Source organism: Homarus americanus, unplaced genomic scaffold (assembly GCF_018991925.1).
Source record: "Homarus americanus isolate GMGI-L3 unplaced genomic scaffold, GMGI_Hamer_2.0 scaffold50564, whole genome shotgun sequence".
Classification (NCBI taxonomy): Eukaryota; Metazoa; Arthropoda; class Malacostraca; order Decapoda; family Nephropidae; genus Homarus; species Homarus americanus.
In genome coordinates, this window is record NW_024715014.1 from 3,620,511 (window position 1) to 3,648,355 (window position 27,845).

A 27,845-nucleotide genomic window follows, 5' to 3' on the forward strand; every position below is an offset into this window, starting at 1 on the left:
TGTGTAGGCTGGTCCACGTGGTGTATACAGTATAAACACGTCTGGTCACACAGGTAAGGACGTCATCCCCGGGTAGAGGCGAAGCTTGTGTCGGTGAGTCAGTGCTGCGTGGGTACTGCCGGAGCGCCTTTATCTTAGTGAGGTGAGCACAGACAGGCGGACCTAACTTAACCTAACCTAACCTAACCTATCCTTACCAGAACTTAACCAAACCTACGCTAATTCTAATCTAAATTAAGCTATCCTAACCTAACCAAATCTTACTAGAATTTAATCTAACCAAACCTCTAACTCACTCAAACACCATTCAAACACAACTCTCCCTCACCACAACCTAACCTAACCTAACCTCTAACTCACTCAAACACCATCCAAACACAACTCTCCCTCACCACAACCTAACCTAACCAAACCTCTAACTCACTCAAACACCATCCAAACACAACTCTCCCTCACCACAACCTAACCTAACCTAACCTAACCTAACCAAACCTAACCTAACCTAACCTAACCTAACCTAACCAAACCTAACCAAACCTAACCTAACCAAACCTAACCTAACCTAACCTAACCACAACTATCCTTCACTCAGAACACCTCGACTACGAATCATCACACTGGGAATGTTCGTGAACTATCTAGTGGTCGGGATGGTCTACTATGGTCTCTCTCTCAGTGGGAACCATCTCAGTGAGGACCCCTTCGTATATATGGTCCTCATGGGTCTAGTAGAGGTCCCTGCCTATACATTAATGATCCCTGTGGTCATCCACTATGGGAGGAGAGCACCAACCATTATTTTCTTCTTCATCAGCGCCTTCGTCTTGTTATGCCTACCTTTTATACCTGCAGGTGAGTGATGATGATGATGATGATGATGATGATGATGATGATGATGATGGTGGTGGTGGTGTGTTACAGGGTGTGGCTAGTTGGTAGTGATAATAATGGTGTGTTACAGGTGTGGCTAGTTGGTAGTGATAATAATGGTGTGTTACTAGTTGGTAGTGATAATAATGGTGTGTTACAAGGTGTGGTTAGTTGGTAGTGATAATAATGGTGTGTTACTAGTTGGTAGTGATAATAATGGTGTGTTACAAGGTGTGGCTAGTTGGTAGTGATAATAATGGTGTGTTACAGGGTGTGGCTGGGTCATGGTCACACTCGCAATGGCAGGAAAGACGACCATCACCTCGGCCTTTCAGATCTTAGCGTTATATTCCTCCGAGCTGTTCCCGACGGAGGTGAGGACCCGAGGGGCGAGCACTGCCTTCATGATGTCTCGCGTCGGCTCCATGGCCTCCCCCTTCATCACCGAGTACCTGGTGAGTCACTGGGAGTCATTAACTGTGTTCCTGAGTACCTGATGAGTTACTGTGAGTCATTAACTGTTCCTGAGTACCCAATGAGTTACTGTGAGTCATTAACTGTGTTCCTGAGTACCTGATGAGTCACTGTAAGTCATTAACTGTGTTTCTAAGTACCTGATGAGTCACTGTGAGTCATTAACTGTGTTCTTGAGTATCTGCTGAGTCACTGAGAGACATTAACTTTGCTCCTGAGTACCTGCTGAGTCACTGAGTGTCATTAACTGTGTTCTTGAGTATCTGCTGAGTCACTGGGAGTCATTAACTGTTCCTGAGTACCTGCTGAGTCACTGAGAGTCATTAACTGTGTTCTTGAGTATCTGCTGAGTCACTGGGAGTCATTAACTGTTCCTGAGTACCTGCTGAGTCACTGAGAGTCATTAACTGTGTTCTTGAGTATCTGCTGAGTCACTGGGAGTCATTAACTGTTCCTGAGTACCTGCTGAGTCACTGAGAGTCATTAACTGTGTTCTTGATTATCTGCTGAGTCACTGGGAGTCATTGTTCCTGAGTACCTGGTGAGTTCACTGTGAGTCTCTGAGTTATTGTTGGCCTTTAACTGTAGTCCTGAGTAAGTCACTAACCTTTTGTTTATTTATATTGATATTGAAACAGTTTATTTAGCCACAAGAGCAGATAGAGTCGATTAAAAATCCTGATATTAACATGGCTAAGCCAGTTGAGAGCCTGAGCTCTCTTGGAGGCGCCTGATATACTATACTGTACATTTATCTCATGGAAGTATTATGTAACATTTAGTATCATCTGGAATAGTACAATAGCATGGTGGTAATAAGAATGTCTCATAATGTTACCACGGTTAATACTTCGACATTAATTCATTTAATTTATTTAATTATTTCATTTTTTTTACATTTATATTATAAGTATATACATAATTTACAGTGGAATTGAAAAACGTACATATGATAAGGGAGGCAAGCAGTACAACATGGGTTGTATTAAGGTGAAACAAGACGACAGAGCTGTCAGGATTGTCTAGTTGGCAAATATATTTATTGCAATGGTAATTTCTATCTATCTACATGACAATTTTTGGTAAAACGGAATTAGTGGTACAATACAATCAGGTATATAAAGTAGGTATTAAAAAAATTATTAATACTTAAACAATAGATATTTTTTAAGAGATGATAATTTCAAAGGAAGGGAGCGTAGTCTTTGCTCGGGTGGGTGGGGGTAAGTTGTTCCACACCTTCACACCGTGACATTTTATGGAGGTCTGGGACTGAGAGGAGCCAAGGGGGTGGTCTTAGTAGCTCTGGGTGTCTTAAGTTGTATCTCTGATTATTCCGGAACTGGAAATAATTATTGTCAAGCAAGTGATTGACTTATTTGTAAACAAATAGGGCACAGCAGTAGGTATTAATATCCTCGAATTTTAACATTTTCAATTTAGCAAATTGTTCGTTTGCGTGATCAGTTTTTTCAAGTAGGTCACTGTCTGCACAACTCTCTTTTATGCAGTAACCAGGGATTGTGTTTTTGAAGAGCCAGAGGCCCCCCATAGTGTGCGGCAGTGTATCAGGTGCTGGTAAACAAGATCATAATAGATTTCTTTCATTGCTGTGAGAGTGAGTGACTGTCGAGTGTGATACATGATACCGCACTGTTTATTGACTTTATTGTGGATGGCTTGTATGTGGTTTCTCCAGTTAAGTTTCTCATCAACAATAACCTGTATAAGATGGTGCCAGCAGTGTATACAATGTTGGCATCAGTGTACACAGTATTGGAAGCAATAGTGTACACAACGTTTTCAGCAGTGAACAGTGTTGCAAACATCAGTAACCACAACACCTCTTAGGGCTCTGTGTACCCGTGGGCACCATCGGTAGTGTTCGGGGTGGCGTCAGTGGTGGCGGGTGTGGCAACACTGGCGCTGCCGGAGACCCTCGGAACCGCTCTCCCAGACACCATCGCTCACCTGGAGGACAAAGTACTACCGGAGAGCAGCAGGTGAGTGTGTCACTATATAAGATTACGGTAGACAGTGTTGAGTGGAGTACATATGACAGTGTTTACGAGTAATAACATACTAAACACTGTACTGGACTCCAGGAATAAGGCAACACTATCATCCTACACTAACACAATCATCCAACACTCATCCAACACTAACACTAACACTATCATCCAACACTATCATCCAACACTATCATCCAACACTAACATTAACACTATCATCCAACACTATCATCCAACTCTAACACTAACACTATCATCCAACACTAACACTAACACTATCATCCGACACTAACACTCACCCATCATCAACAAGACCACCATACCCAAAATTAAAATATCTTATTCCATACGATAGCTTACTTGTTTTGTCTTAGAAATTAGCTACTAGAATAGTTTAAAAGATTACTATACTAATAATTACGAACAGGTAGAATAGTTAACTATCACAGGTAAACTATCTTAATAAGGATGTGTTTATTGTGTTCTTCCTACAGAAACTTGTTGCGGTTGTTGACTAGAGACGCAGGCAAATGTGTGTCACGAGACGCCTCCAGTACACAGCATCTACACTTAAGTCACCTACACCCAAATTATCCACCTACACCACGCAAACACTCATATTATCCATCTGCATCCCATCAACACACTCCCAGCCTTACTACATCCCATCAACACACTCCCAGCCTTACTACACCCCATCAACACACTCCCAGCCTTACTACACCCCATCAACACACTCCCAGCCTTACTACACCCCATCAACACACTCCCAGCCTTACTACATCCCATCAACACACTCCCAGCCTTACTACACCCCATCAACACACACCCAGCCTTACTACACCCCATCAACACACACCCAGCCTTACTACACCCCAACAACACATAACCTACCCTCTTGCACACTGTTACCACTCAAAACACACATCCCCCCAGTGATGTAGAGGGTGTGGGGATGTGGGAAGGTGGGGGGTGTGGGAGGGTGTGGGGGTGTGGGAGAGTGTGGGGGTGTGGGAGGGTGTAGGGGCTTATGGTTACATATTTCTCAAATGGGATTCTAAAAATTTCCTAATGTTTTTTTTTTCTCCTTAACTGAAGATAAAAGAAAGTACTTAATTACGCCATAAACTTGCTGTAAACTTAATGGTAATCTGTCAGCTGTGGAACGTAAGTGATCACACGATGATAAGCCAACCCAGCTTGTTTCACCTGATGCTTAAACACCCTAATGCTACCTGGGGGAGTTAGGTTAGGTAAGGGTTGTTCATCCTGAGGAGAAATGAACTAGGGTTGGGGGGTTAATCTTCAGGTGATCCAACGTAAGAATTAGTCGCTTTATGTGTCCAGGTATAAGGAAAAGTTACCATATTAATCTGTGATATGTTGACAGGAGAAGTTGATGTATTTGTGTGGTCTTTATAAAGTAATTCAATAACAATAAAATATCTACAACAACAGTGTAGTTTTATTTTATACTGATGCTGTGAGTATACTGGAGGACATGAGATGAGTATATGCCTCACAGGTGTGTTCACTGAGGGAAGGTGTAGCTGAGTATGAGTGAAAGTTTATACTCACCCCAAACTTCTCTCCATATTATCAAAACATAATAATAGTTGTGAGATAAGTTTACACTGTGGGCATCTCATCATCATACACTGTTAATATTCAGTGTATCTAAAACTCTTTGATCTCGGGGTTGAAGGTTGACCACAAGAGTAAGTATACTGTTTATCATCACACGGGTTGATAGAGGGACACTGGACCTGGCCCGTGTTCTCTTCACATATGTTAGTGGCAGAGTTGAACACCAAGTTCTCGTTAGGACAACAGATAGGGCCGGCTAGGATTGTAGTAGAGGAACACACGTGGAAGGCATTACACATTACGGGATCCATGACGGCAGAAACATCACCTGGACATTTAGGTGTGTCTGGAAGCTGGATGTCTGTCTTGGCAACACACATCTGTTTAGTGCTGTCGTACACAGTGTCTTTGTCAGTACACTTTTTTTTCCCTCCACATTAAAAGAATATTTATTGGAGAAGAAAAACGTAATAATTACTTTATTTATTTATTTATGTATCTATTTATTCATTTTATGACCAAACTATTAATTTTCTTGATCAATATCATCTTTAAAATTTGAGTACAAACAGAATGTTTTCTCTAGCCAGATAATTTAAATACATCCAACATAACTTAAAACACAACTTAATTATTAGATCTATATGCTATAATATTTTTCACAGAGTTAAATGAATCACCTGAGAAAGGAACCAATCATAACTAAATAAGTTAGATTTTTATTTATCTTTGAAATATTTCTTCCTCCACCTAACAATGAGTCATTAATAACTCACAAAACTCTTTATTAAATATGAAGTTCACAAATTTTATTTAAATCTTTGGGAATTACAAAAAAATCAGTTTGTCTCCTGCGCGCGCGCGCGCGTGTGTGTGTGTGTGTGTGTGTGTGTGTGTGTGTGTGTGTGTGTGTGTGTGTGTGTGTGTGTGTGATTACGTCTGGGTATATTTTTGAACAGAATATCTACGTTTCCTTCAGTGTGTAGTGTGGTGTACTGAAGTGTAGTGTAGTGTACAGTACTTGGACCTATGGATAAGTGTAGATCGAAAAGACACTCACTCAGAAAGCATCTGTGTCCTGTTACACTTGTAAGTGTACTCTTGATCATCACACGGGTTGATGGAGGGACACTCCACTTGTTCAGTGTTCTCCTCACATATCATGGAGTCCACATTGAACACCTGACCTTCAACGGGGCAGCAGATGGGGCCACTGATAACGGTTCCCTCTTGACACAGATGGAAGGCGTTGCACTCTAAACTGTCCAGAGCTGCAACCAGATCCCCAGACGGACACGTGGGCTCTGGACTAACCTGGATCGTCGTCTTGTTAACGCATTCCAGTGAAGCGGTGTCAAACACGAAATCTGTCTCAGTACACTTAGTAAGGCCAGCTGCTGTGTATCCCCCCGAGCCGTCAGGAATACAGCTGTAGTGGCTGGTGCAGGAGGGCAACACGGGGAAGAATCCAGTCTGGAGGAACATTGACCCCACTATTAGCTAACATAATGATAATAATAATGACAATAATTGAATTACTCATAAATTGTACTTAATATTTTGTGACAAATATGGTCTTTCAGGTTAATAATGTGTAAGACAACTTCTTGTCTCTCTCAGTACCTCAACATCCCGACCATTATTTACAGACACACACACCTCCACTCACCCTATTACACTCAAGAGGTGGTTGTTTCTCACAACACGAAGTCTTTACGTTGAACGCCTTGCCTTCAGGACAAGTCAAGTTCGTCTGGGAGCCTTCACCCACACACATGATGTATTTCTGAGTATTGAAGGGGTCCGCCATAAAGCCCCGGGAACTCGTGCACTTACACTCCTTCAGTTGTTCATTTTCAAGAGTAAAACAACCTCCTGGGCTGCTGCACCACTGTACCGCCGTGTTGGAGCATCAGGCAGTCGTGTTGGAGCACCAGATAACACATTAATACCGTGGCGGGAAATGGAAAGAAAGGTATTTAGTATCAATCGCTATTGTAATACATACATTCATACATACATACATACATACATACATACATACATACATACACACATACATAGGATACAGTCACTCACCTGGTCTGGGGGACAACTGAATTCCATATGCATCTTGTCGTTGGAGCAGTAGGCCAAAGTATTGCAGCTGGAACACTGAAACCCATCCCCGGAGCATATGAACTCACCGTCCACCAGATGTCCTACCACAACCTAGGACGATATCCAGATTATTATGATGTTATCTCCCTATCTCTCTCTCGTCTACATTTACCATGACTTTCACACACAACCACAGCCTACTAAGGCTTCGGTACGCAAGGAGGCAGCGTGGTCGACAAAGCACTCTAACCACTCCACTTCCCGTAGCTGCACATTTACAGCTGTTAGGCTGGGAGCGCCCCGAGATCGATCGGGGCGCTGTAACCACCCGACCATCATAATATGCATCAAAATCCTATCCTCTCGCAGGTATAAAACCGACTTAAGTGAATGAAGAGGACAAAATAAAGTAACGATATTGGAAGAAGGTGCAACAAACAAAACGTTAGCTTCTGAAACAAAGGAAACACAATTAGATAGTCATTGATATGAAGAACACGTTATATAACTCCTTAAAGCAACTACTCCATATCCCAAGAACACTAGAGGGAATAACATAATAGGATGTAAAGTAAGATAGAGACCATAACAAACATAACAGAGTGTCGCGAGTTGGTGAAAACAGTTGAGTTAGACCTACGGTGAGCAGTGTTAGAAGTTGACGAGACCAAGTCATCATCTCTGGCAACTTTCAGGTGGCTACTGACGATTTTATTCCGGTGCTCTCTCTACACTGGCCTGTCTGTGAGGATGATAAGCATGACAATATATTTATCACAGATGTCACTAAACTCAGTCTGTTATTGTAGACTTGATGGATCACCTGGAGAGTAGTCCCCCAGCTTATTTCACCTGAGGATTAACCATCCTAATGCTACTTGATGGGGCTAGGTTAGGTTAAGATATGCTAGGTTAGGTATGTTTACATTAGATTAAGTTAAACTGGACTTAGGCTAGTTTAAGTTTGGGTACATTAAGTTCGGTTAGGTTAAGGCTAGTTTAAGTTTGGTTACATTAGGTTGGGTTAGGTTTGCGCTAGGTTAGGTTAGTTACATTAGGTTAGGTTAGGTTCGATTAAGGTATTTAATCACCAAGTGAATTAAGCTGAAGTGTCTAAGCTTTTGGTGCATTTTCACTATCGTCACTAAATATATATTACAGGAATCGTTACCATAGGTTAGTTATGATTTTATGATTTTTCACATGTGTGACAATATGATAATGGATGTTTAGTCACATTAAATTTTGCGTGTACACATTAAAGACACGCATTTCTACCGCCTTATATTTTTTATGATGGCGTGTGGCGTCGCTTCGAATGAAAGAGCCACGAGCCCACGATAGACAAGCTTCACTAGACACAACCCAATTTCTCCAACCAGCTAACCTATAACTACATCTATCACTACACTACAGCTAAATAAAATCAATATTATAAGTGCACAGTTAACTATTGGTTTGACAACTGCAAGACGCCTGATCAACACATAAATCAAGGTATATAATTCAAGACACAATGCAATGTTTACGCCGTATTGAAACGATAACTAACATCCGGCTTTGTCCTGATTTGCCTTGGGTCAGGATAAAGTGGGTTTTTTTTTCTTAATTTGTGGATGATGAAACACTCACCTCCCTGGACGATGACGTGGTACTGTGGTAGTGTGGGAAGGTGTCCAGCCACCACACCTTATATACTCTTTCTCACGCCACATGATACACTTATACACTACATACACATATCTGTACACACAAGAACTTGCATATATCATATTATATAATCTATACCCAATTACCAATCGTATATTGACAAATTTAGACATTTATTCAGATAGATAAAAGTATTGCAGGTAGAGGCGTCACAGAAGGCGTCTCATCAGCTGTGTTTACGTCCAATATTTAGAAATATATTCCCCTCAATACCAGCTAATGAGAAGACGAGATTGTTTTCCTTCAGCCAATAGCCAGCCACCTGAAGTTGTACACAAATCTCAAGGTGGGTCTTCATTAACTGTATTTCATCCGATAGAAAGATTTATTTTAATGAATTTTCTAATGTAAATCATCCGTGGAAAAGATTTAGTGGGGCAGAGAGAGACTTCCTTACCCAGTGAAGCAGTTGGTCATTAACTCGTAATTGTTACAGATGCAGCTGATAATACAGCGGTGTGAATAAGTAATATCACATAACTTTATTTGTAATTAAATTGAATTTGTATACATGTTATAGTTAACACACACACACCAGGGCGCCACTAGCTATATACCAAAATGATAGTGGCCGGGCCCTCCAGTTCAACTCTGCCATTTTGGCCCCAGTTGGGTTCTTTTCTGCACTAGTTTCCAAATGTTGCCTGCATATATAAAAATTTTGGTAGAAAGATTAAGGTGGCTGGTGATCTAGCATGGCCTGACCACCATAACACGATTATAACCCTTCACATATACAGATGTAAACCTCACGGATACAAGGCTGACGCCTAATGTCTCACTTCTTGTATCTTCATTTGGTTGGGGCCCAGCAGAAAACATGAGGAGCGTGCCAGTACCTAACGACGCCCCTAACGCACACACAGTTAGGTAATAAATTATAAAGATAATTAATTGAAAGATAAGTCAAGTACAGAATATATAAATCGGGTTAATCATAAAAAGTCAATTAAGTTTACTTTATTCTCTCCACCACTGATCGGCTCGTTAGCCACAAGGTCACGTCTCTGTTAAACACTTGGCAAGTACTAGGCATGCAATGGCTCCTGAATGTATCTGAAACCGCTCCAGTTGTGGTCAAGTCATGTCCCGAATGAGCTCACACTCGGGGCCGCCACAACACTGACAGGTTTATTACAATAGCTCACAACTCTCACTCCAAAAAAGTTTGCCCTCACAATTTTCTGAACGTGCGGACATCTGCCAGCTACAAGTATGAACATTGCGTGAATCTCTCTCTCTCTCTCTCTCTCTCTCTCTCTCTCTCTCTCTCCCTCTTCAAATGACAATACAATTTACCCAAGAAGTTCATAAAATGGATATAAAAAAGCTCTATGTCCATTTTTTTTATTTATTAAAACGCGTGGTTTATAGTTACACTTTAACAGCGGTTTAAGACATCACCGCAGATTCAGACCAGACCTTACCACACCATGAGATATCCACACTGTTCCAGGCCTTACCACACCATGTCAAGTCATGGTGTGGTTTTTACAATTTGGGTTACCGTTGTGGTCGTAGGGGTTGTAACTGGTTGTAGTTGTAAAAGTCGTGGTTGTGGTTGTGGATGAAGTTATTGCAGTTGTGGTGGCCGTGGTTGTGGTAGTCATGGTTGCAGTTGTGGTTGTCGTGGTAGTCTTGGTTATGGTGGTCGCAGTTGTGGTAAACGAGATTGTAGTTATGGCTGTTTTAGATCAAAGAATACTGGTGTGTCGGTTGTGGTAGTCAGTGTTTGGTAGTGTGGTGGTGGAGGTACTGGAGCTCTTGGGGTGGTTGTTTTGAAGCTTTGGTTGGAAGCCTTAAGAAACCTCTGAAACGAAGAAGAAAAACACATTACCATTATAAACATTACTGATGGTAGTTGAGTTGAATACGTCTGGCAGCCAAAACTAATGGAAAACTTATTGTACTGGAGGATCATGAATAATTAATAATGTTCACATAACGATAGATGCTGCTCATTTACATTAATGTGAAAATTTCTCTCTCTCTCTCTCTCTCTCTCTCTCTCTCTCTCTCTCACCTGTATTCATCATCGTCGCGTCTGTTCTCCAGTTGAGCGATCGTGTCTGGCAGCACGGCGTCGAGGGTCTCCGGCAGCGCCAGTGTTGCCACACCCGCCACCACTGACGATACCCCGAACATCACCGATGGTGCCCACGGGTACACAGAGCCCTGAGAGGTGTTGTGTTTACTGGTGCTGGCAACATTCTATGCAGGTTATGAGTTCTATAAACAAAAAGTTAGGGACTCAGGACTACAGTTAAAGGTTAACGATGACTCAGTGACTCAGTGGGTACTCAGGAACACAGTTTATGACTGACAGTGACTCAGCAGCACAGTTAATGACTCACAGTGACTCAGTGGGTACTCAGGAACACAGTTTATGACTGACAGTGACTCATCACGGACTCAGGACTACAGTTAATGACTCACAGTGACTCAGTAGGTACTCAGGAACACAGTTAATGACTCACAGTGACTCAGTAGGTACTCAGGAACACAGTTAATGACTCACAGTGACTCAGCAGCACAGTTAATGACTCACAGTGACCCATCAGGTACTCAGGAACACAGTTAATGACTCACAGTGACTCATCAGGTACTCAGGAACACAGTTAATGACTCACAGTAACTCATCAGGCACTCAGGAACACAGTTAATGACTCCCAGTGACTCACCAGGTACTCGGTGATGAAGGGGGAGGCCATGGAGCCGACGCGAGACATCATGAAGGCAGTGCTCGCCCCTCGGGTCCTCACCTCCGTCGGGAACAGCTCGGAGGCCTGGAGGTTCAGAACTTGAAACGCCACACTAATCGTTACCTTCCCAGCCATAGCCAGACTCATCACCACCCACCCGCCACCTGCAGAGTAGGTTAGGTTAGGTTAGGTTTGGTTTAGGTTAGTTTAGTTTGGTTGTTAAGTTTGATTTGGTTAGGTTAGGTTAGGTGGATTAGGTTAGGTATGGTTAGGTTATGTTAGGTTAGGTTAAGTATGGTTAGGTTAGTAATGGTTTGGTTTGGCTTAGGTTAGGTATGATTAGGTTGGGAATGGTTTCATTTAGGTATGGTTAGGTTATGTTAGGTTAGGTTAGTAATGGTTTGGTTTGGTTAGGTTTGGTCACACTCACCAGAGGGCAAGACGGTCAAAGCCAACAGCACTACAGCACTCAACAGGTAACCGGTCGCTAAGGGCAGCCGACGACCACAGCGAGCCACTACCGGGGCCATGAGGGTGTAGGCGGGCAGCTCCATGACCCCTGTGAGGACCATGTAGGTGAAGACGTCGCTGGTGTAGTGGTCTCCGCTCAGTGACAACCCGAAGTAGACCATCCCCACCACCAGGTAGTCCACGAAGGTCACCATGCTGATGACCCTTAGTCTTGGGGTCCTGGGGGAGGGGCAGAGTGAGAGGGATATGATGTAGTGAGAGGGATGTGCTGTAATGAGAGGGATGTGCTGTAGTGAGAGGAATGTGCTGTAGTGAGGGGTGTGTTGTAGTGAGAGGGATGTGCTGTAGTGAGAGGGATGTGATGAAGTGAGAGGGATGTGCTGAAGTGAGAGGGATGTGCTGTAGTGAGAGGGATGTGCTGTAGTGAGAGGGATGTGATGAAGTGAGAGGGATGTGCTGTAGTGAGAGGGATATGATGAAGTGAGAGGGATGTGCTGTAGTGAGAGGGGCGTCTTAGGGGAGAGGGACGTCCTGCAGTGATAGGGCGTCTTAGGTGAGAGGGGCGTCCTGCAGTGAGAGGGGCGTCTTAGGGGAGAGGGACGTCCTGCAGTGAGAGAAGAGGGTTTAAGACTCACCTGAAGAGTATGAAAACGTTGGAAAGCTTGCGCTTGAGTGATGACCCTTCCTGGTTGTCCTTGACCCCCCTGATGACCTGTGAGGACAAGGTCAGGTGAGGTATGGTATAGTAAATGATATAATCTCTCTCTCTCTCACTCTCTCTCTCTCTCTCTCTCTCTCTCTCTCTCTCTCTCAGTGCTTTGCTTCATAAAGTTTAATTCGGTTATGTAAGGTTAAGTTACATTAGGTCAAGCTTAGTTAGGTCAAGGGCAGGTCAAATTAGGCTAAGGTTAGCTCAAGGTAAGCTAAAACTAAATTAGGTTAGGTCATGTTATGTTAAGGCTAGGTTTGGATTAGGCTATAGTTAGATTACTTTAGCTTATGCCAGGTTAGGCCAAAGCTAGATATATTCAGCTCAAGTCAGATTAGGTGAGGGAGGATTGGCTTACCTCGTGTTGGTTATCCTGTAGAATAAGGAGTAGTCTGGGGTCAGGAGGGAGCGCCGCTTTGTTCCATCTAGCAGCTCTCTTCAACACTGCCAGCGCCTCTTGGTAGCGGCCCCGTACACTCAGCCACCGCGGAGACTCGTCCATAAACCTACAAAGTGTCGTTTTGTTTACGTACATAATCATGATGCAGAGAATAATAATAATAATAATAGTAATGGGATAATAATAATAATAATAATAATAATAATAATAATAATAATAATAATAATAATAATAATAATAATAATAACAGACCAGACAGCAGGCAGCAGAAGGAACCATGGTAAGGACACTGCCAGTTGCAACCACCGCCACTCTCTCAGCAGGTAAGCCGCGCCCCCCCAAGCCATCGTGCCCAGTGCCCAGGGTAAGTACACTGTGATACCCAATACTGATCTGACGTTCGGGGACGACATCTCCATCGCTGTGGCAGGATAGATAGTTATATAAGTAAATAGATTTATAAGTAGATAAATAGAACAAAAGTAAATAGGTAGATAAGTAAATACACACACACACACCAGCGACCCAGATCACACAAGTATACTGAATATATCCACGCAACTTACCCAGAATGAACCCAGTTTTCAGTATGGTGGCGTGTGTCGTGCCTAGTATGAACCTGGACAATAGGAGGAGGGTGAAGCCCGGTAGCCATGAGGAGACCACGGACAGTATAGTATAGATCACGTACGCTATCCCGAGTGTTCTCTTGCGTCCGTACCTGTGAAGAATTGTGGTGGTTACTGGTGGTGGTGTTTAGTGTGGTGGTGGTAGTTAGTGTGGTGGTAATTGATTTAAAACTACCACTTAACACTCACTTATCACTACCACTTAACTCACTTATCACTAACACTTAACTCACTTATCACTATCACTTATCACTACCACTTAACACTACCACTTAACACTCACTTATCACTACCACTTAACTCACTTATCACTACCACTTAACTCACTTATCACTACCACTTATCACTCACTTATCACTACCACTTACACTACCACTTATCACTCACTTATCACTACCACTTATCACTACCACTTAACACTACCACTTATCACTACCACTTAACACTACCACTTAACACTACCACTTATCACTCACTTATCACTACCACTTATCACTACCACTTAACACTACCACTTATCACTCACTTATCACTACCACTTATCACTACCACTTAACACTACCACTTATCACTACCACTTATCACTACCACTTATCACTACCACTTAACACTACCACTTATCACTACCACTTATCACTACCACTTTACATTACCACTTAACACTCAAATATCTCTACCACCTAACTTTACCACTTAACACTACCAAACTTCACCATTTAACACTACTTAACTACCACTTAAGACACTTACCTGTCAGCCAGTAAGCCGTTAAGTGGCGCTCCAACAAACACTCCCAACATGTAAATGCTCTGATAAGTGGCTCTTAAGTACTCCCACTCACACACCAGCGAGAAGACAGGTGTGTAAGAGTAATTGATAATCATTAATTAGACAGGTGTGTAAGAGTAATTGATAATCATTAATTAGACAGGTGTGTAAGAGTAATTGATAATCATTAATTGGACAGGTGTGTAAGAGTAATTGATTATCATTAATTGGACAGGTGTGGCATGATAACCATTAATTGGACAGATGTGTAAGAGTACTTTATCATAAATTGGACAGGTGTAAAATATTAATTAATGAGTACTGTACACACGAGGGTGGACTGCACTCAGGTAACACTTTTACATCTCTTAAATAGTGTACAGTTGTAGTCCAGGTGTTGAAATATTAACTTATTACTAGAGGTATTAGTTTACAGAGGTGTTTAAACAGTAGGTGAGTTAATGTGTCTGTTTGTCTGTCTTTCCGTGTCTGTCTGTCTATTTGTGGTTCGTCTATCTGTGATTCTGTCTTTCTGTGTGTTCGTCTGTCTGTGTGGGTCTATCTGTTTGTCTGTTTTCCTGTGTGTCCAAGTGTAAGTGTGTGTGTGTGTGTGTGTGTGCACAGGGTTGTGTAATGCGTCTAGTGTAGCAACATATATTAGTGTTAAGGTGCAAACACTGCTTTCACCCACCGCCGCTGGCTAGCACCTCGGGTGAACGGGGAAGCAACTTGCATAAGCCCTCCTCTGCCAGTACACACTCACAGCCTCTTCACCATCAACACTCCTGCTGTGCTTCCTCGTGGCAAGACACGGTAACTGGGGGCCTCTTGGGCCCAGGCTAGACCAGCAGTGGACCCCAGAGGGATAGCACATAGACCCACTGGCCTGTGGACACGTCCTGGCGCCTACCAACCATTTCCCAGCTGCCTTGCAGATTAACCTTGGAAGGTATAATAAGGCTACGGAAGTAAACCCCGAACGAAAAATCTGCGGTAGAGCCCAGCATCAGGCAGACATGCTTACAGAGCTCCAACAAGACCCTACGGCGGTATAGGCGGAAGAGGTGACCAACATGGGAACCCAACGACCTACTCCTCCTCAGCCAGTGTGCTGCACACAACCTCACTATCACCAATAGCTTGTTTAGGCAGGCTGACAAGTTCAAGGGTTCGTGGCAACACCCACGATCCAGACACTGGCATCTCATTGACTACATCATTGTCAGAAAAATAGAACGACCGAGATGACCTCATCACCCGAGCCATGCGTGGCTCAGACCACTGTGACACTGATCATCGGCTCGTCAGAACCAAGAGCTCACTTCACGTCGCCCCAAAACGGCGAAGGTAACAAACCTCCAGAAGAGGTTTCAACACTAAGCATCTGGAGGATCCAGCAGTAGCACATGCTTCCAAAGAGCAGCTCGAACATAGGCTGATAAAAAACCAACAACAAACAAACCAAATCCCAGTGCCGAATGGGGTATTCTCGACACTCTCATGACAAAAAATAAATGACCAGGAAATCAATGTACTCGTCGATGATAAACGTGCTGCTTTAACTGACTGGCAGCACAACCCTCATTCTCGAACCAAAGCCGATACCTTCCTCAAGAAGAAAGGGGCGGCCCAGCACGAACTTCGCAATCTAAAGAATGACTGGCTTAAAAATAAAGCACGTGAGACACAAAAACCTGCAGATCAACACAAGATGTGCGAATTTTTCAAGTCCACTAAAACATATTCTGGGCCAATCACTCATGGAGCAACCCCCGTCCGCTCATCTGACGGTAACTCCCTAATTAAAGACGAAGGCATCCTTCAGCCACACCTCCACCACCCACCCACCTTAACGGTACTACCCTCTCTAATGTTATTCACTTTCAGTACAGTATCTCGGCCCTCACCTGTCTACTACCGCGGACATCGATGAAGAGATTCAACATTGGATCAGATGTGCATCTCAAGCCTTTGGTAGACTTCGTACCAGTGTCTTCAGCTGTAGGGAGCTGAAATTATCTAAAAAGTTACACGTATATCGAGCAGTGGTCCTCCCCACCCTGCTATATGGCAGCGAGACAGGGGTCACATACAGGAGGCACCTCAAGGAACTTGAAAACTTTCACCAACGTAGTCTACATTCCATCAACTGTAGAAGCATCGAGGCTACCATTATCCATGAACAACTACGCTGGACTGGCCATGTTATCTGCATGGACGACAGTAGACTGCCAAAGCAACTACTTTACAGTCACCTTACGAATAGTAAACGTAATGCTGGCGGGCAGCTGAAAAGGTATGAGGATAGTCTAAAGACAAACCTGCAAAAGTGCCAAATCGACCCCTTTACCTGGGAGACGATTGGAGGAGCACCACACGAAAAGGTGTCAATACTTTCGAGTTAGCCCGACTGCATACCGAGGCAGACAAGCGCCAGCGCCGGAAAGACGCTGCCGCCGCCCCTCCCGTATTAGATGTAGCCCTCCACACGTGCAACATTTGTGGAAGACCTTGCCGGTCCCGTATCGGCTTCTTTAATCACCTCAGAGCTCACCAACGAAGGTGACATCCCTATTAACTCATATCATTGTCTCATAGCTGGATGATCGGCATACTCGATTCCGAGTGACAGCAAAGTAGTAGTAGTAGTAGTAGTGTGTGTATGTGTGTTTTTGTCTCACCTCCGCTGTCACGGTGGTAGTGAAGGTGGAAGTATCAAAGAGCCACTGTGTACAGAAGTGCTCCTCCACCAGCCCAGACGGCTCCAACTGTTGCACCACACTACACTCGTCTCTGGACACACAAGGACATTAAGTTAGAGAGAGTCGTGTTGGGAGATAGATAGATAGAGAGAGAGATAGAGTCGTGTTCTACAGTAAGATAAAGAGAGAGAGAGAGATATAGCAAAAGGAAGATAAAGTAAAAAAAAAGCGTAAAACGTAATCAGTCAGTAACATCCGTAACAAAAACATCATAAATGAAAAATATAAATAAATACTAATTAAAAAACTTGGCGATAAAGATTTTGGGATGACGAATATAACGTGAAACTTACTTGGTGATGAGTGTGGTGGTGTGGTAGGTGTTGTTTGAGGCGTCGAAGTCATCATCACCATAGGAAGTGCAGGTATAGTTCACCTTGGGAGCTAGGAAGGCCCCAGCCAGGGTGTGGGGCGATGGTAGTGACACGCCTGAAAATAAGTGAGTGTTCCCCTTACAGTGCAGGCTCGGCAATCTTTTGAACACACTGTGCCTGTTTTTAACATTTCTACTGCTCTGCTTGCCAACTATAATTTTCAATATACAAATTATTGGCATGTGTATATTGATAAATTATGCTTTCATACATATTTGAAAAACACACAATTACATATGAATGGTAAGATATATAATCAAATACTATAATGTGCTCTCATCATTGTGGTGTGATCCCTGTCCCTGCTTCACCTTGCTCAGCGTTGCTCTGTCGGGAGTATATCGGGACACCTTAAGATGCACACACCCCTCGGAATGATCAATTGCAAGTCGGCTGCGATGAGGATTGAGGATATTCTCCTTGTGTGAAAATATCTGCTAACATAGATATGTCGATCCAAAGGGTTGTAGTGGACTTCTCCCCTACAACTGCGTAGCCGCACCACCAGCTGCTACCATCTTCCCTAGCAACGAAACTAGCGGCAAGCGAGCAGCGACAGCAGATGTTACCGTAACCTAGCAACGAACCAAAGACCGGCGACTTTCTCGGGTTTTCCCAACATGACTCATAGAGGACTCACGGCTGCTGGGTATATAAGCTCTGTCTCTCCATTGAGATTCATTCTAGCCTCTCTTCTACAACACGCAACACCTCCTCCTCCGCCGCTGCCTGGCGGCCCTCGCCTCTCCTCCGCCTGCCTGGCGGTCCTCGCTCCCGCCAGCGAGCATGGCGACCCACCAGCTGTCCTTCTCTGAGCTTCCTCACCAACCAACTTTCTCATTCTGGCCATTCTTCCTGAACACGCAACACCTCCTCCAGCAAGCTCCACGCTGTCCAGCTTTCATTCAACCAGGAGGCCAGCAACAGGCAACATCTTCTCTAACGAAGCTCCTGCACATCTACCTCCTTCAACACGCTACTCACTGAACGTCTCTACCGAGCAGCTCCTCACCACACGGCACCTCCAGCACCAGACTGTCTATCATATAACTTATATTATACAAGAAAACCACCTTAGAGTTTCCATCCATCCTGAGTGCTAGACAACATTATACCACGAATATCCTACAGGGTGAAAACAGTGCGAAGGCAACCTTCTACATGCAATCAAATTTCTCTTGTAGGGATGCCCAGCAGCTTAGGATGGAGGCCTCATGATCGCTCACAGTCGTTTCAAGTGATTTACGTAGTTCCGTGAACTTTACTACCCATAATGAAGACGACTTAAAATCGATCAGCTGCATCTCCAGGTCCCCAATTTCCATCCACTCAAATAAGGATTAAGTCCAAGTCACTCTCCTCAAAGTTTTCAGGTTTAACTAAAAGGAAAAACATTGGGCCAATGTGCTGGAAATCTTTAAATCTGACAGAAAACTGACTTCAGTTCTTGCATGTACACTGCAATCTCTGTAACGTTCACAGGATGATATGCTGACCACCCCTTCAGGTGCTTGAAGTAACGGAAAGTTGTAGTTTCAATATCCACCAAGTAAGCTGCCAGCTTTGCAACAAAAGCCTTCCAAGTGCCATACAGATCCACAACTGTTTGTCCTGCACCCTGCAGGAGAGGATTAAGGTCACTGAGGTGTTTGGTGATGTCTGAGAGAAACATAAGTTTCACTACCCATTGGTCATCTTCCAGTTCGGGGTACTTTTGGCCCCTTTCTTTCAGAAAGATCTTGATTTCATCAAAGCATTCCACGAACCGTTCTAAAACCTTCCCTCAACTTAACCACCTAACACTGGAATAAAGGGTATGTCTCCATATGCACTACTCATCTCATCAACAAAAGACTGGAATTGTCTGTGTATAAGAGCAGATCGTACAACCAAAAAATTACAAAATTTTGTCACAGTGGCCATTACTTTATTAAGATCAGAGTTTGAAATTCTGGCGCACAAATTTTCTTGATGAATAATGCAGTGTAACTTCAGAATGGGGTCGCCCGATTTTATCGTCAATTAGCTTGGCAATCCCGTGTTTTCCAGCGGCATCCGTTGTAACTGCAAATATTTGTTTACCCTTAACCCCTCTCTCCTCAAAATGATCAATAAACGTTTTAACAATGTCATTTCCCTTGGTAGTACCATGCATAAGCCTTAGGCAGCACAGCTCCTCGTGTACCTTCGCGTCACTGTACCTGGCGACAATAGCCACACGTGGTATGTCATTTATATCAACACTCATCAACAGCAATACTGAACACAGTTGCATTTGTTAATGCAACAGTTTGCTGTTCTCTTATATTTGTAGCCATGTCTGATATGCGCCTCTCTACAGTCCTGGCTACAACATACATGCCTTTTATACTTGAGATGACTGTGTGTTTATTTGGTAAATCACTAAATAAAACTTGAGAGCTGTTGAAAAATGCCTCCTTTATATAATCCCCATCAATAAATGGTTTCCATGTTTCGCAATACACAGAGAATCTTTGTAGCTGATCTCAGTTGCATGATCTTTGTTTGCATTCAGATTCTTCCTAACGCTGCTTTATTTTTCATAGCAGGATGCTGCCTTCTTAATTGCTTTAGCCTTGTCTGCATTGTCTTTAAATGTCTTCTCATGCTTCGTTTCATAATGTCTCTTTACACTTGATGTCCGGCAAAGAACATTCTCGCAACACAGAGCACACACAGCTCGACCATTCTTTAGGTTTAGAATAAATCCAAAGTCTTTTGTCTAGAGGGTTGAAACGATCGAACGTCTAATTTGGCTTTCTTGGTAGCTGCCATTGTGGCTATTTAATAATGAGTAGCTTCTGTCACCGCGGCTGAAAGTACACTGAAGTTGCCGGGCGATCTGAGTAACCAGTGTTACCACCTAGAAATAGAAACTCCCGCAAAAAAATCAGGTAGATTGAATACTAGTAGAAAGATGATTGTGTAATTTCAATAAAAGTGATGTAGATACATATTACAAATAATAAAACATAGTTATACTCCAATTTCTTAGATATAGAAAATATCCGAGAAAAAGAACACAAGGCGAGCTACCTATTTTGTGTAGCTTCCCCATCTGGTCCCCGAGATATGCTAGGGACTGTCAGTTGGTTGAAAATGTTCAAAGGAGGGCCACCAGACTGGTGCCTGCACTTCGGCACCTCAGCTACCCTGAGAGATTGGAGCGCCTGAACTTGCCTAGCTTATACTACAGACGGGCAAGGGGTGACCTAATAGAGGTGTACGTATAAGCATCTCAAGGGGCACTACTCAGTGGAGTGTCCTTACTTGGAGCTGGCGGACGGTCCCCCACAAGGGGTCACAGCTCAAGATTGAAGAAGCCGCAAATCCAGAAAACTGTGAGGGCAAACTTTTTCGGAGTGAGAGTTGTGAACTCTTGGAACAATCTACCAAAAAGTGTTGTGACGGCACCGAGTGTGAGTTCTTTCAAGACAAGACTTGACCAACACTGCAGCAGGTTCAGGTACATTCAGGAGCCGGTGCATGCCCAGTACTTGCCAACAGTGCGTAACAGACGTGACCGATCGCCCAAGCGGCTAACGAGCCGATCAGTGGTGAACAGGATAAAAGTAAAAGTAAAAGTAAAATGGCAGCACTGTGTCTGACGGGACCCTGCTACAGCTGAGAGGAAGGGTACTGAACGAGTGAGTTCGTGCTCGAACTCACGTCACAGTTTGTTCCTTTGAAATGGCTCTATTATTTGTCGATTTTCTAATATGTTTTTAAAATCACTTAGCGTGCCATGGTCAGCCCTTACGCCTGCCAACTTTGGCACACGTTGCCGAACCCTGCTGAGTAGTGCTTTGTCTCGTTGTTTTTGTTATTGTCCACGTCTCTTACCATAGGCCACAACGAGGAAGTGAAGTAAGTTCCATGGCCCGGTGCCCAGCTGCCGCAACACATCGTCCAATTGTCCAGTCGCCATCACCTGAAAGAGAGAGAGAGAGACTTTGTGAGAGAGAGAGAGAGGGGGGGATCATGGTGTGTGTTAGTAAGAGACAGAGACACAGACGGACAATAAACAAAGGGAATTGTTGATGATATTCTGTCGCCTCCCACATCATCTAACCCCACTGGTGGCGGTGGTGGTGGTGGTGGCGGTGGTGGTGGTGGGTGGTGGTACTGGTGGTGGTGGTGGGCTGGGGTGGTGGTGGTGGCACTGGTGGTGGTGGTGGTGGGGGTGGGGCTGGGGTGGTGGTGGTGGCACTGGTGGTGGTGGTGGGTGGTGGGGTGTGGTGGTGGTGGTGGAGCTGGGGTGGTGGTACTGGTGGTGGTGGTGGTGGTGGTGGGGTGGTGGTGGCGGTGGTGGTGGTGGGGGTGGGTGGGGGTGGGGTGGTACTGGTGGTGGGGTTGGGTGGTGGTGGTGGCACTGGTGGTGGTGGCACTGGTGGTGGTGGTGGTGGGGGTGGGGGTGGTGGGGCAGTGGTGGTGGTGGTGGTGGTGGGGCTGGGGGCAGGTGGTGGCACTGGTGGTGGTGGTGGTGGTGGTGGTGGGTGGTGGTGGGGCTGGAGGTGGTGGTGGTGGCACTGGTGGTGGTGGTGGTGGTGGTGGCTGGTGGTGGACTGGTGGTGGTGGGGCTGGGGTGGTGGTGTGGTGGTGGTGGTGGTGGTGGTGGTGGTGGGTAGGTGGTGGTGGTGGTGGTGGTGGTGGTGGTGGTGGGCTGGGGTGGTGGTGGTGGTGGTGGTGGGTGTGGGTTGGGGTGGTGGTGGTGCTGGTGGTGTGGTGGTGGTGGTGGTGGTGGTGGTGGTGGGCTGAGGGTGGTGGTGGTGGCACTGGTGGTGGTGGTGGTGGTGGTGGTGGTGGGGTTGGGGGTGGTGGTGGGTGGTGGTGGTGGGGAGGTGGTGGCATGGTGGGTGGTAGTGGTGGTGGTGGTGGTGGTGGATGGTGGTGGAGTGGTGGTGGTGGATGGTGGTGGTGGTGGTGGTGGTGGTGGTGGTGGGGTGGGGGTGTGGGTGGTGGACTGGTGGTGGTGGTGGGCTGGTGGTGGTGGTACTGGTGGTGGTGGTGGGTGGTGGGTGGTGGTGGTGGAACTGGTGGTGGTGGTGGTGGGGGTGGGTAGTGGTGGTGGTGGTGGGCTAGTGGTGGTGGTGGCACTGGTGGTGGTGGTGGTGGTGGGTGGTGGTGGGGTGGTGGTGGCTGGTGGTGGTGGTGGGGTGGTGGACTGGTGGTGGTGGGTGGGGTGGCACTGGTGGTGGTGGTGGTGGGTGGGGTGGTGGTGGTGGTGGCACTGGTGGTGGTGGTGGTGGGGTGTGGGGTGTGGTGGTGGCAGTGGTGGTGGTGGTGGGTGGTGGGGCTGGGGGGTGGTGGTGGCACTGGTGGTGGTGGTGGTGGTGGTGGTGGTGGTGGTGGGGTTGGGTGGTGGTGGTGGCACTGGTGGTGGTGGTGGTGGTGGTGGTGGTGGTGGTGGTGGACGTGGTGGGCAGGTGGTGGTGGTGGTGGTGGTGGTGGTGGGCTGGGGTGGTGGTGGTGGTGGTGGTGGTGGTGGGTGGTGGTGGTGGCTGGGGTGGGTGGTGGTGGTGGTGGTGGCAGGTGGTGGTGGTGGGCTGGGGGTGGTGGTGGTGGTGCTCGTGGTGGTGGTGGTGGTGGTGGTGGGTTGGTGGTGGTGGCACTGGTGGTGGTGGGTGGTGGTGGTGGTGGGCTGGGGGTGGTGGTGGTGGTGGTGGTGGGTTGGGGGTGGTGGCACTGGTGGTGGTGGTAGTGGTGGTGGTGGTGGGCGTGGTGGACTGGTGGTGGTGGTGGGGCTGGTTTGGTGGTGGTGGGTGGTGGTGGTGGTGGTGGTGGGTTGGGGGTGGTGGTGGTGATACTGGTGGTGGTGGTGGTGGTGGTGGTGGTGGTGGTGGTGGGTGGTGGTGGTGGTACTGGTGGTGGTGGTGTGGGGTTGGGGATGGTGGTACTGGTGGTGATAGTGGTGGTGGGCGTGGTGGTACTGGTGGTGGTGGGGTTGTGGGTGGTTATACTGGTGGTGATGGTGAGTGGTGGTGGTGGTGGGGTTGGGGATGGTGGTACTGCTGGTGGTGGTGGTAGTGGTGGTGGCGGTGGTGGTGGTGGTACTGGTGGTGTTGGTGGTGGTGGGGTTGGTGGTGGTGGTGGTGGTGGTGTGGTGGGGTTGGGGGTGTGGTACTGGTGGTGGTGGTGGTGGGGTTGGGGGTGGTGGTACTGGTGGTGGTGGTACTGGTGGTGGTGGTGGTGGGCGTGGTGGTACTTGCTGGTGGTGGTGGGGTTGGGGTGGTGGTGGTGGTACTGGTGGTGGTGGTGGTGGTGGTGGTGGTGGTGGTGGTGGGGTTAGAGTGGTGGTGGGGTGGTACTGGTGGTGGTGGTAGTGGTGGTGGTGGTGGTGGTGGTGGTGGTGGTGGTACTGAGGTGGTGGTGGTGGTGGGGTTGGGGATGGTGGTACTGGTGGTGGTGGTGATAGTGGTGGTGGGCGTGGTGGTACTGGTGGTGGTGGGGTTGTGGGTGGTTGTACTGGTGGTGATGGTGGTGGTGGTGGTGGTGGGGTTGGGGATGGTGGTACTGGTGGTGGTGGTACTGGTGGTGGTGGTGGGCGTGATGGTACTGGTGGTGGTGGTGGTGGTGGGGTTGGGGGTGAGGTGGTGGTGGTGGTGGTGGTGGGGTTGGGGTGGTGGTACTGGTGGTGGTGGTGGGTGGGGTTAGGTGGTGGTACTGGTGGTGGGTGGTACTGGTGGTGGTGGTGGTGGGCGTGATGGTACTGGTGGTGGTGGTGGTGGGGGTTGGGGTGGTGGTACTGGTGGTGGTACTGTTGGTAGGTGGTGGTGGTGGTGGTGGTTGTACTGGTGGTGGTGGTGGTAGTAGTAGTGGTAATGGTGTGTAAATAAATGGTGGCGAAGGTGTGCTTTGGGGAGGCTGGAGGCCATGAATAATATAAGTGGTAATGAATTGTTACTAATTGGTGGTAATAATGGTAGTAGTAATTGGTAATGGTGTTACTAATTGGTGGTAATAATGGTAGTAGTAGTGGTAATGGTGTTACTAGTTAATTGGTAATAATGGTAGTAGTAGTGGTAATGGTGTTACTAATTAGTTGGTAATAATGGTAGTAGTAGTGGTAATGGTGTTACTAGTGGTGGTAATAATGGTAGTAGTAATTAGTAATGGTGTTACTAATAGTGGTGGTAATAATGGTAGTAGTAGTGGTAATAGTGTTACTAGTGTTGGTAATAATGGTAGTAGTAGTGGTAATGGTGTTACTAATTGGTGAGTAATATAAGGTAGTAGTAAGTGGTAATGGTGTTACTAATTGGTGGTAATAATGGTGAGTAGTAGTGGTAATAGTGTTCCTGGTGGTGGTAATAATGGTGTAGTAGTGGTAATAGTTGATTTACTGGTGGTGGTAATAATGGTAGTAGTGAAGATTGGTGATAGTTGTTACTAATTGGTGGTAATAATGGTAGTAGTAGTGGTAATAGGTGTTACTAATTAATTGGTAATAATGGTAGTGGTAATTGGTAATAGGTGTTACTAGTGGGTGGTAATAATGGTAGTAGTGAAGTGGTAATTGTTACTAGTTAGTTGATAATAATGGTAGTAGTAATTAGTAATAATTGGTAGTGAATTGGTAATAGTGGTAGTAGTAGTGGTAATGGTGTTACTAATTGTGGTAATAATGGTAGTAGTAATTAGTAATAGTGTTACTAATTAATTGGTAATAATAATTAGTAGTAGTGGTAATGGTGTTACTAGTGGTGGTAATAATTGGTAGTAGTAGTGGTAATAGTTGTTACTAGTGTTGGTAAATAATGGTGGTATTAATTGGTATTAGTTGATTGCTAATGTTGGTAATAATGGTAGTAATGAGTGGTAGTAGTTGTTGCTAACAGTTGGTAATAGTGGTAGTAGTAATTGTTATTAGTTAATTTACTAGTGTAGTTGGTAATAGTGGTGAGTAGTAGTGGTAGTAAGTTGTTACTAGTGGTGGTAATAATGGTGAGTGGTAGTGGTAATGGTGTTACTAATTGAATTGGTAATAATGGTAGTAGTAATTGGTAATGGTGTTACTAGTGGTGGTAATAATGGTAGTAGTAGTGGTAATGGTGTTACTAGTGATGGTAATAATGGTAGTAAGTAGTAATGGTGTTATTAGTGGTGGTAATAATTGGTAGTAGTAGTGGTAATGGTGTTACTTATTAGTTGGTAATAGTGGTAGTAGTAAGTGGTTAGCAACAAGACACACACTGTACCTCACCTCACAGGAAGACCGTGGTTTATACTGACACTCCCACACAATGCACCGTGTCTCACAACCTCCTCCTCCTCCTCCTTCCTTGCCTCCCTCCTTCTCTCCTCCCTCCTTCCTCAAATTCACTTGCCCTCCATGGTAACAGTCAGCTAACCTCCTGCCACACACACACACACACACACACACACACACACACACACACACACACACACACAGAGGAGAGGTACCAGTATTAATGAAAATTCAAGGGGTGAGGTGGGTGAGAGGATACAGAACCCGCCTCGTGTCTTAAAACTACCTTGAAGTTATCTTAGCAGCATCGGCTGTACTTTGATTCACTGAAGCTTACAGGACCAACCCACCATTAAGTCAATGACGTCACTCCTTACACCCCCACGACAGCTCCCCATGTCACCCCCACACGACAGCTGTCCACGTCCCCCCACACGACAGCTGTCCACGTCACCCCACGACAGCTGCCCGTCACCCCACGACAGCTCCCATGTCACCCCACGACAGCTGCCCACGTCACCCCACACGACTGCTGCCCACGTCACCCCCACACGACAGCTCCCCACGTCACCCCCCACACGACAGCTCTCCATGTCACCCCACACGGCAGCAGCTCCCACGTCACCCACAGCTCCCGTTACCTACACAAATTACGCAATTGCTGGACCTCATCCTGAAGTAATGGTGTAACGAGAAAATCATAATGGACAGACACACTTCACCATAATGTATTCTAAACACTACACTACACTACACTACACTGCACTACACCACACTGCACAACACTACACTACGCTACACCTACAACCAGTGTTTCTCAAAACCAATGGGACATCTAATTTATCTGTGTAGAATTTACGGTCTTCAAAATAATTATTGTCACTCCTTGATCGGGTTCCACACACGTGCTGAGCAATGTGTGATCAGACACGCTTACTGATAGCTAAAGGCTACACCTGCCAAGGAAATTTCAACAGAAGTTAGGTTTGTTACGCTAATATTGCACCGTCAGTCCGTCACCCGTCAGATATCCTTATGAGTTTATTATGTGGATGGCTAAACGTAAAAAGTCATACACTACACTACACTACTCTACTCTACACCACTGAAATTTCGTTGTTGTGTTTTTTACAGATAGATAGATAGGTAGATAGATATTCGTCCATACATATGTATACACTTGCTGAGGATATATTTAATTAATTATCTTCGCCACTTACCAGCTCCCTTTGTAAACAATTTGTATATTACTACTATAATACTTTGTACTATTTTTTTAATTCTTAGAATATTCAAGTTTTGGTTGTGATATATATATATATATATATTATATATATATATATATATATATATATATATATATATATATATATATATTTATATATATATATATTATTTTTCCTTTAATTCTGATGTACAGGTGAGATGGTTATTGAGTACTGTATATTCTTACAAAACATTCGTGTATACAATTTTTAAGTAAAAAAAATTATGTATATATATATATATATATATATATATATATATATATATATATATATATATATATATATATATATATATATATATATATATATATATATATATATATATGAATTATCGGTCATATTCCTTCACATCATCATCATTTAGTACACTATTCGTGAGTGTGTGTGTGTGTGTGTGTGTGTGTGTGTGTGTGTGTGTGTGTGTGTGTGTGTGTGTGTGTGTGCGTGTGTGTGTGTGTGTGTGTGTGTGTGTGTGTGTGTGTGTGTGTGTGTGTGTGTGTGTGTGTGTGTGTGTGTGTGTGTGTGTGTCGTCTGCGTGAATGGAGAAGAATTTTAATCAAACTTGAATTCTTAAAGATGTCACCTGGGAGAAATGTGTGGTGGGTCTGTTTACATATTTCTATTTATTTATGGTAAAATCTAGGCCATTGGGAGATGCTCCCCCCCACCCCCACAAAGTAGTCTACATGTATATATACAGTATATAGAGTTCTCAGTCATTCCACAGCTCTTTACAGTGCTGCATAGCCAGAATAGCCCCTGTGTAGCTCCACCTACTC

General features: G+C 45.1%; 3 protein-coding genes across 4 annotated transcripts in view; 1 reads left to right on the forward strand and 2 right to left on the reverse strand.

The window, feature by feature from the left end:
* LOC121854374 (organic cation transporter protein-like) overlaps positions 1-4,323 on the forward strand; it is a 10,607-nt gene extending 6,284 nt beyond the window's left edge. Inside the window, exons 9-13 of the mRNA XM_042349010.1 lie at positions 54-142; positions 593-852; positions 1,141-1,325; positions 3,196-3,347; positions 3,851-4,323. Coding sequence (XP_042204944.1) covers positions 54-142; positions 593-852; positions 1,141-1,325; positions 3,196-3,347; positions 3,851-4,295 — 1,131 coding nt within the window. The 3' untranslated portion in view covers positions 4,296-4,323. The remainder of the gene's footprint in view (positions 1-53; positions 143-592; positions 853-1,140; positions 1,326-3,195; positions 3,348-3,850) is intronic.
* Positions 4,324-5,441: 1,118 nt separating this feature from the next.
* LOC121854379 lies at positions 5,442-8,735 on the reverse strand. Its single transcript, XM_042349024.1, has 5 exons — positions 8,676-8,735; positions 7,684-7,785; positions 7,023-7,154; positions 6,613-6,834; positions 5,442-6,416 (listed from the first exon to the last, which is right to left on the reverse strand). The coding sequence occupies exons 2-5, from the start codon at positions 7,720-7,722 to the stop codon at positions 6,000-6,002; spliced, it is 810 nt and encodes a 269-aa protein (XP_042204958.1). The 5' UTR covers positions 7,723-7,785; positions 8,676-8,735; the 3' UTR covers positions 5,442-5,999.
* Positions 8,736-10,090: 1,355 nt separating this feature from the next.
* Positions 10,091-25,824, reverse strand: LOC121853288 (organic cation transporter protein-like). Of its 2 annotated transcripts, none has more exons than XM_042347302.1 (13): positions 25,793-25,824; positions 21,433-21,520; positions 17,488-17,623; positions 17,114-17,225; positions 14,415-14,518; positions 13,602-13,756; positions 13,288-13,456; positions 12,994-13,141; positions 12,562-12,638; positions 11,886-12,145; positions 11,435-11,619; positions 10,777-10,928; positions 10,091-10,563 (listed from the first exon to the last, which is right to left on the reverse strand). In XM_042347302.1, the coding sequence occupies exons 2-13, from the start codon at positions 21,515-21,517 to the stop codon at positions 10,479-10,481; spliced, it is 1,668 nt and encodes a 555-aa protein (XP_042203236.1). In that variant the 5' UTR covers positions 21,518-21,520; positions 25,793-25,824; the 3' UTR covers positions 10,091-10,478. The 2 variants fall into 2 exon arrangements, with proteins under 2 accessions (XP_042203236.1, XP_042203246.1); XM_042347312.1 differs by having other exon boundaries at positions 25,788-25,810.
* Between the last annotated feature and the right edge of the window lie 2,021 nt (positions 25,825-27,845).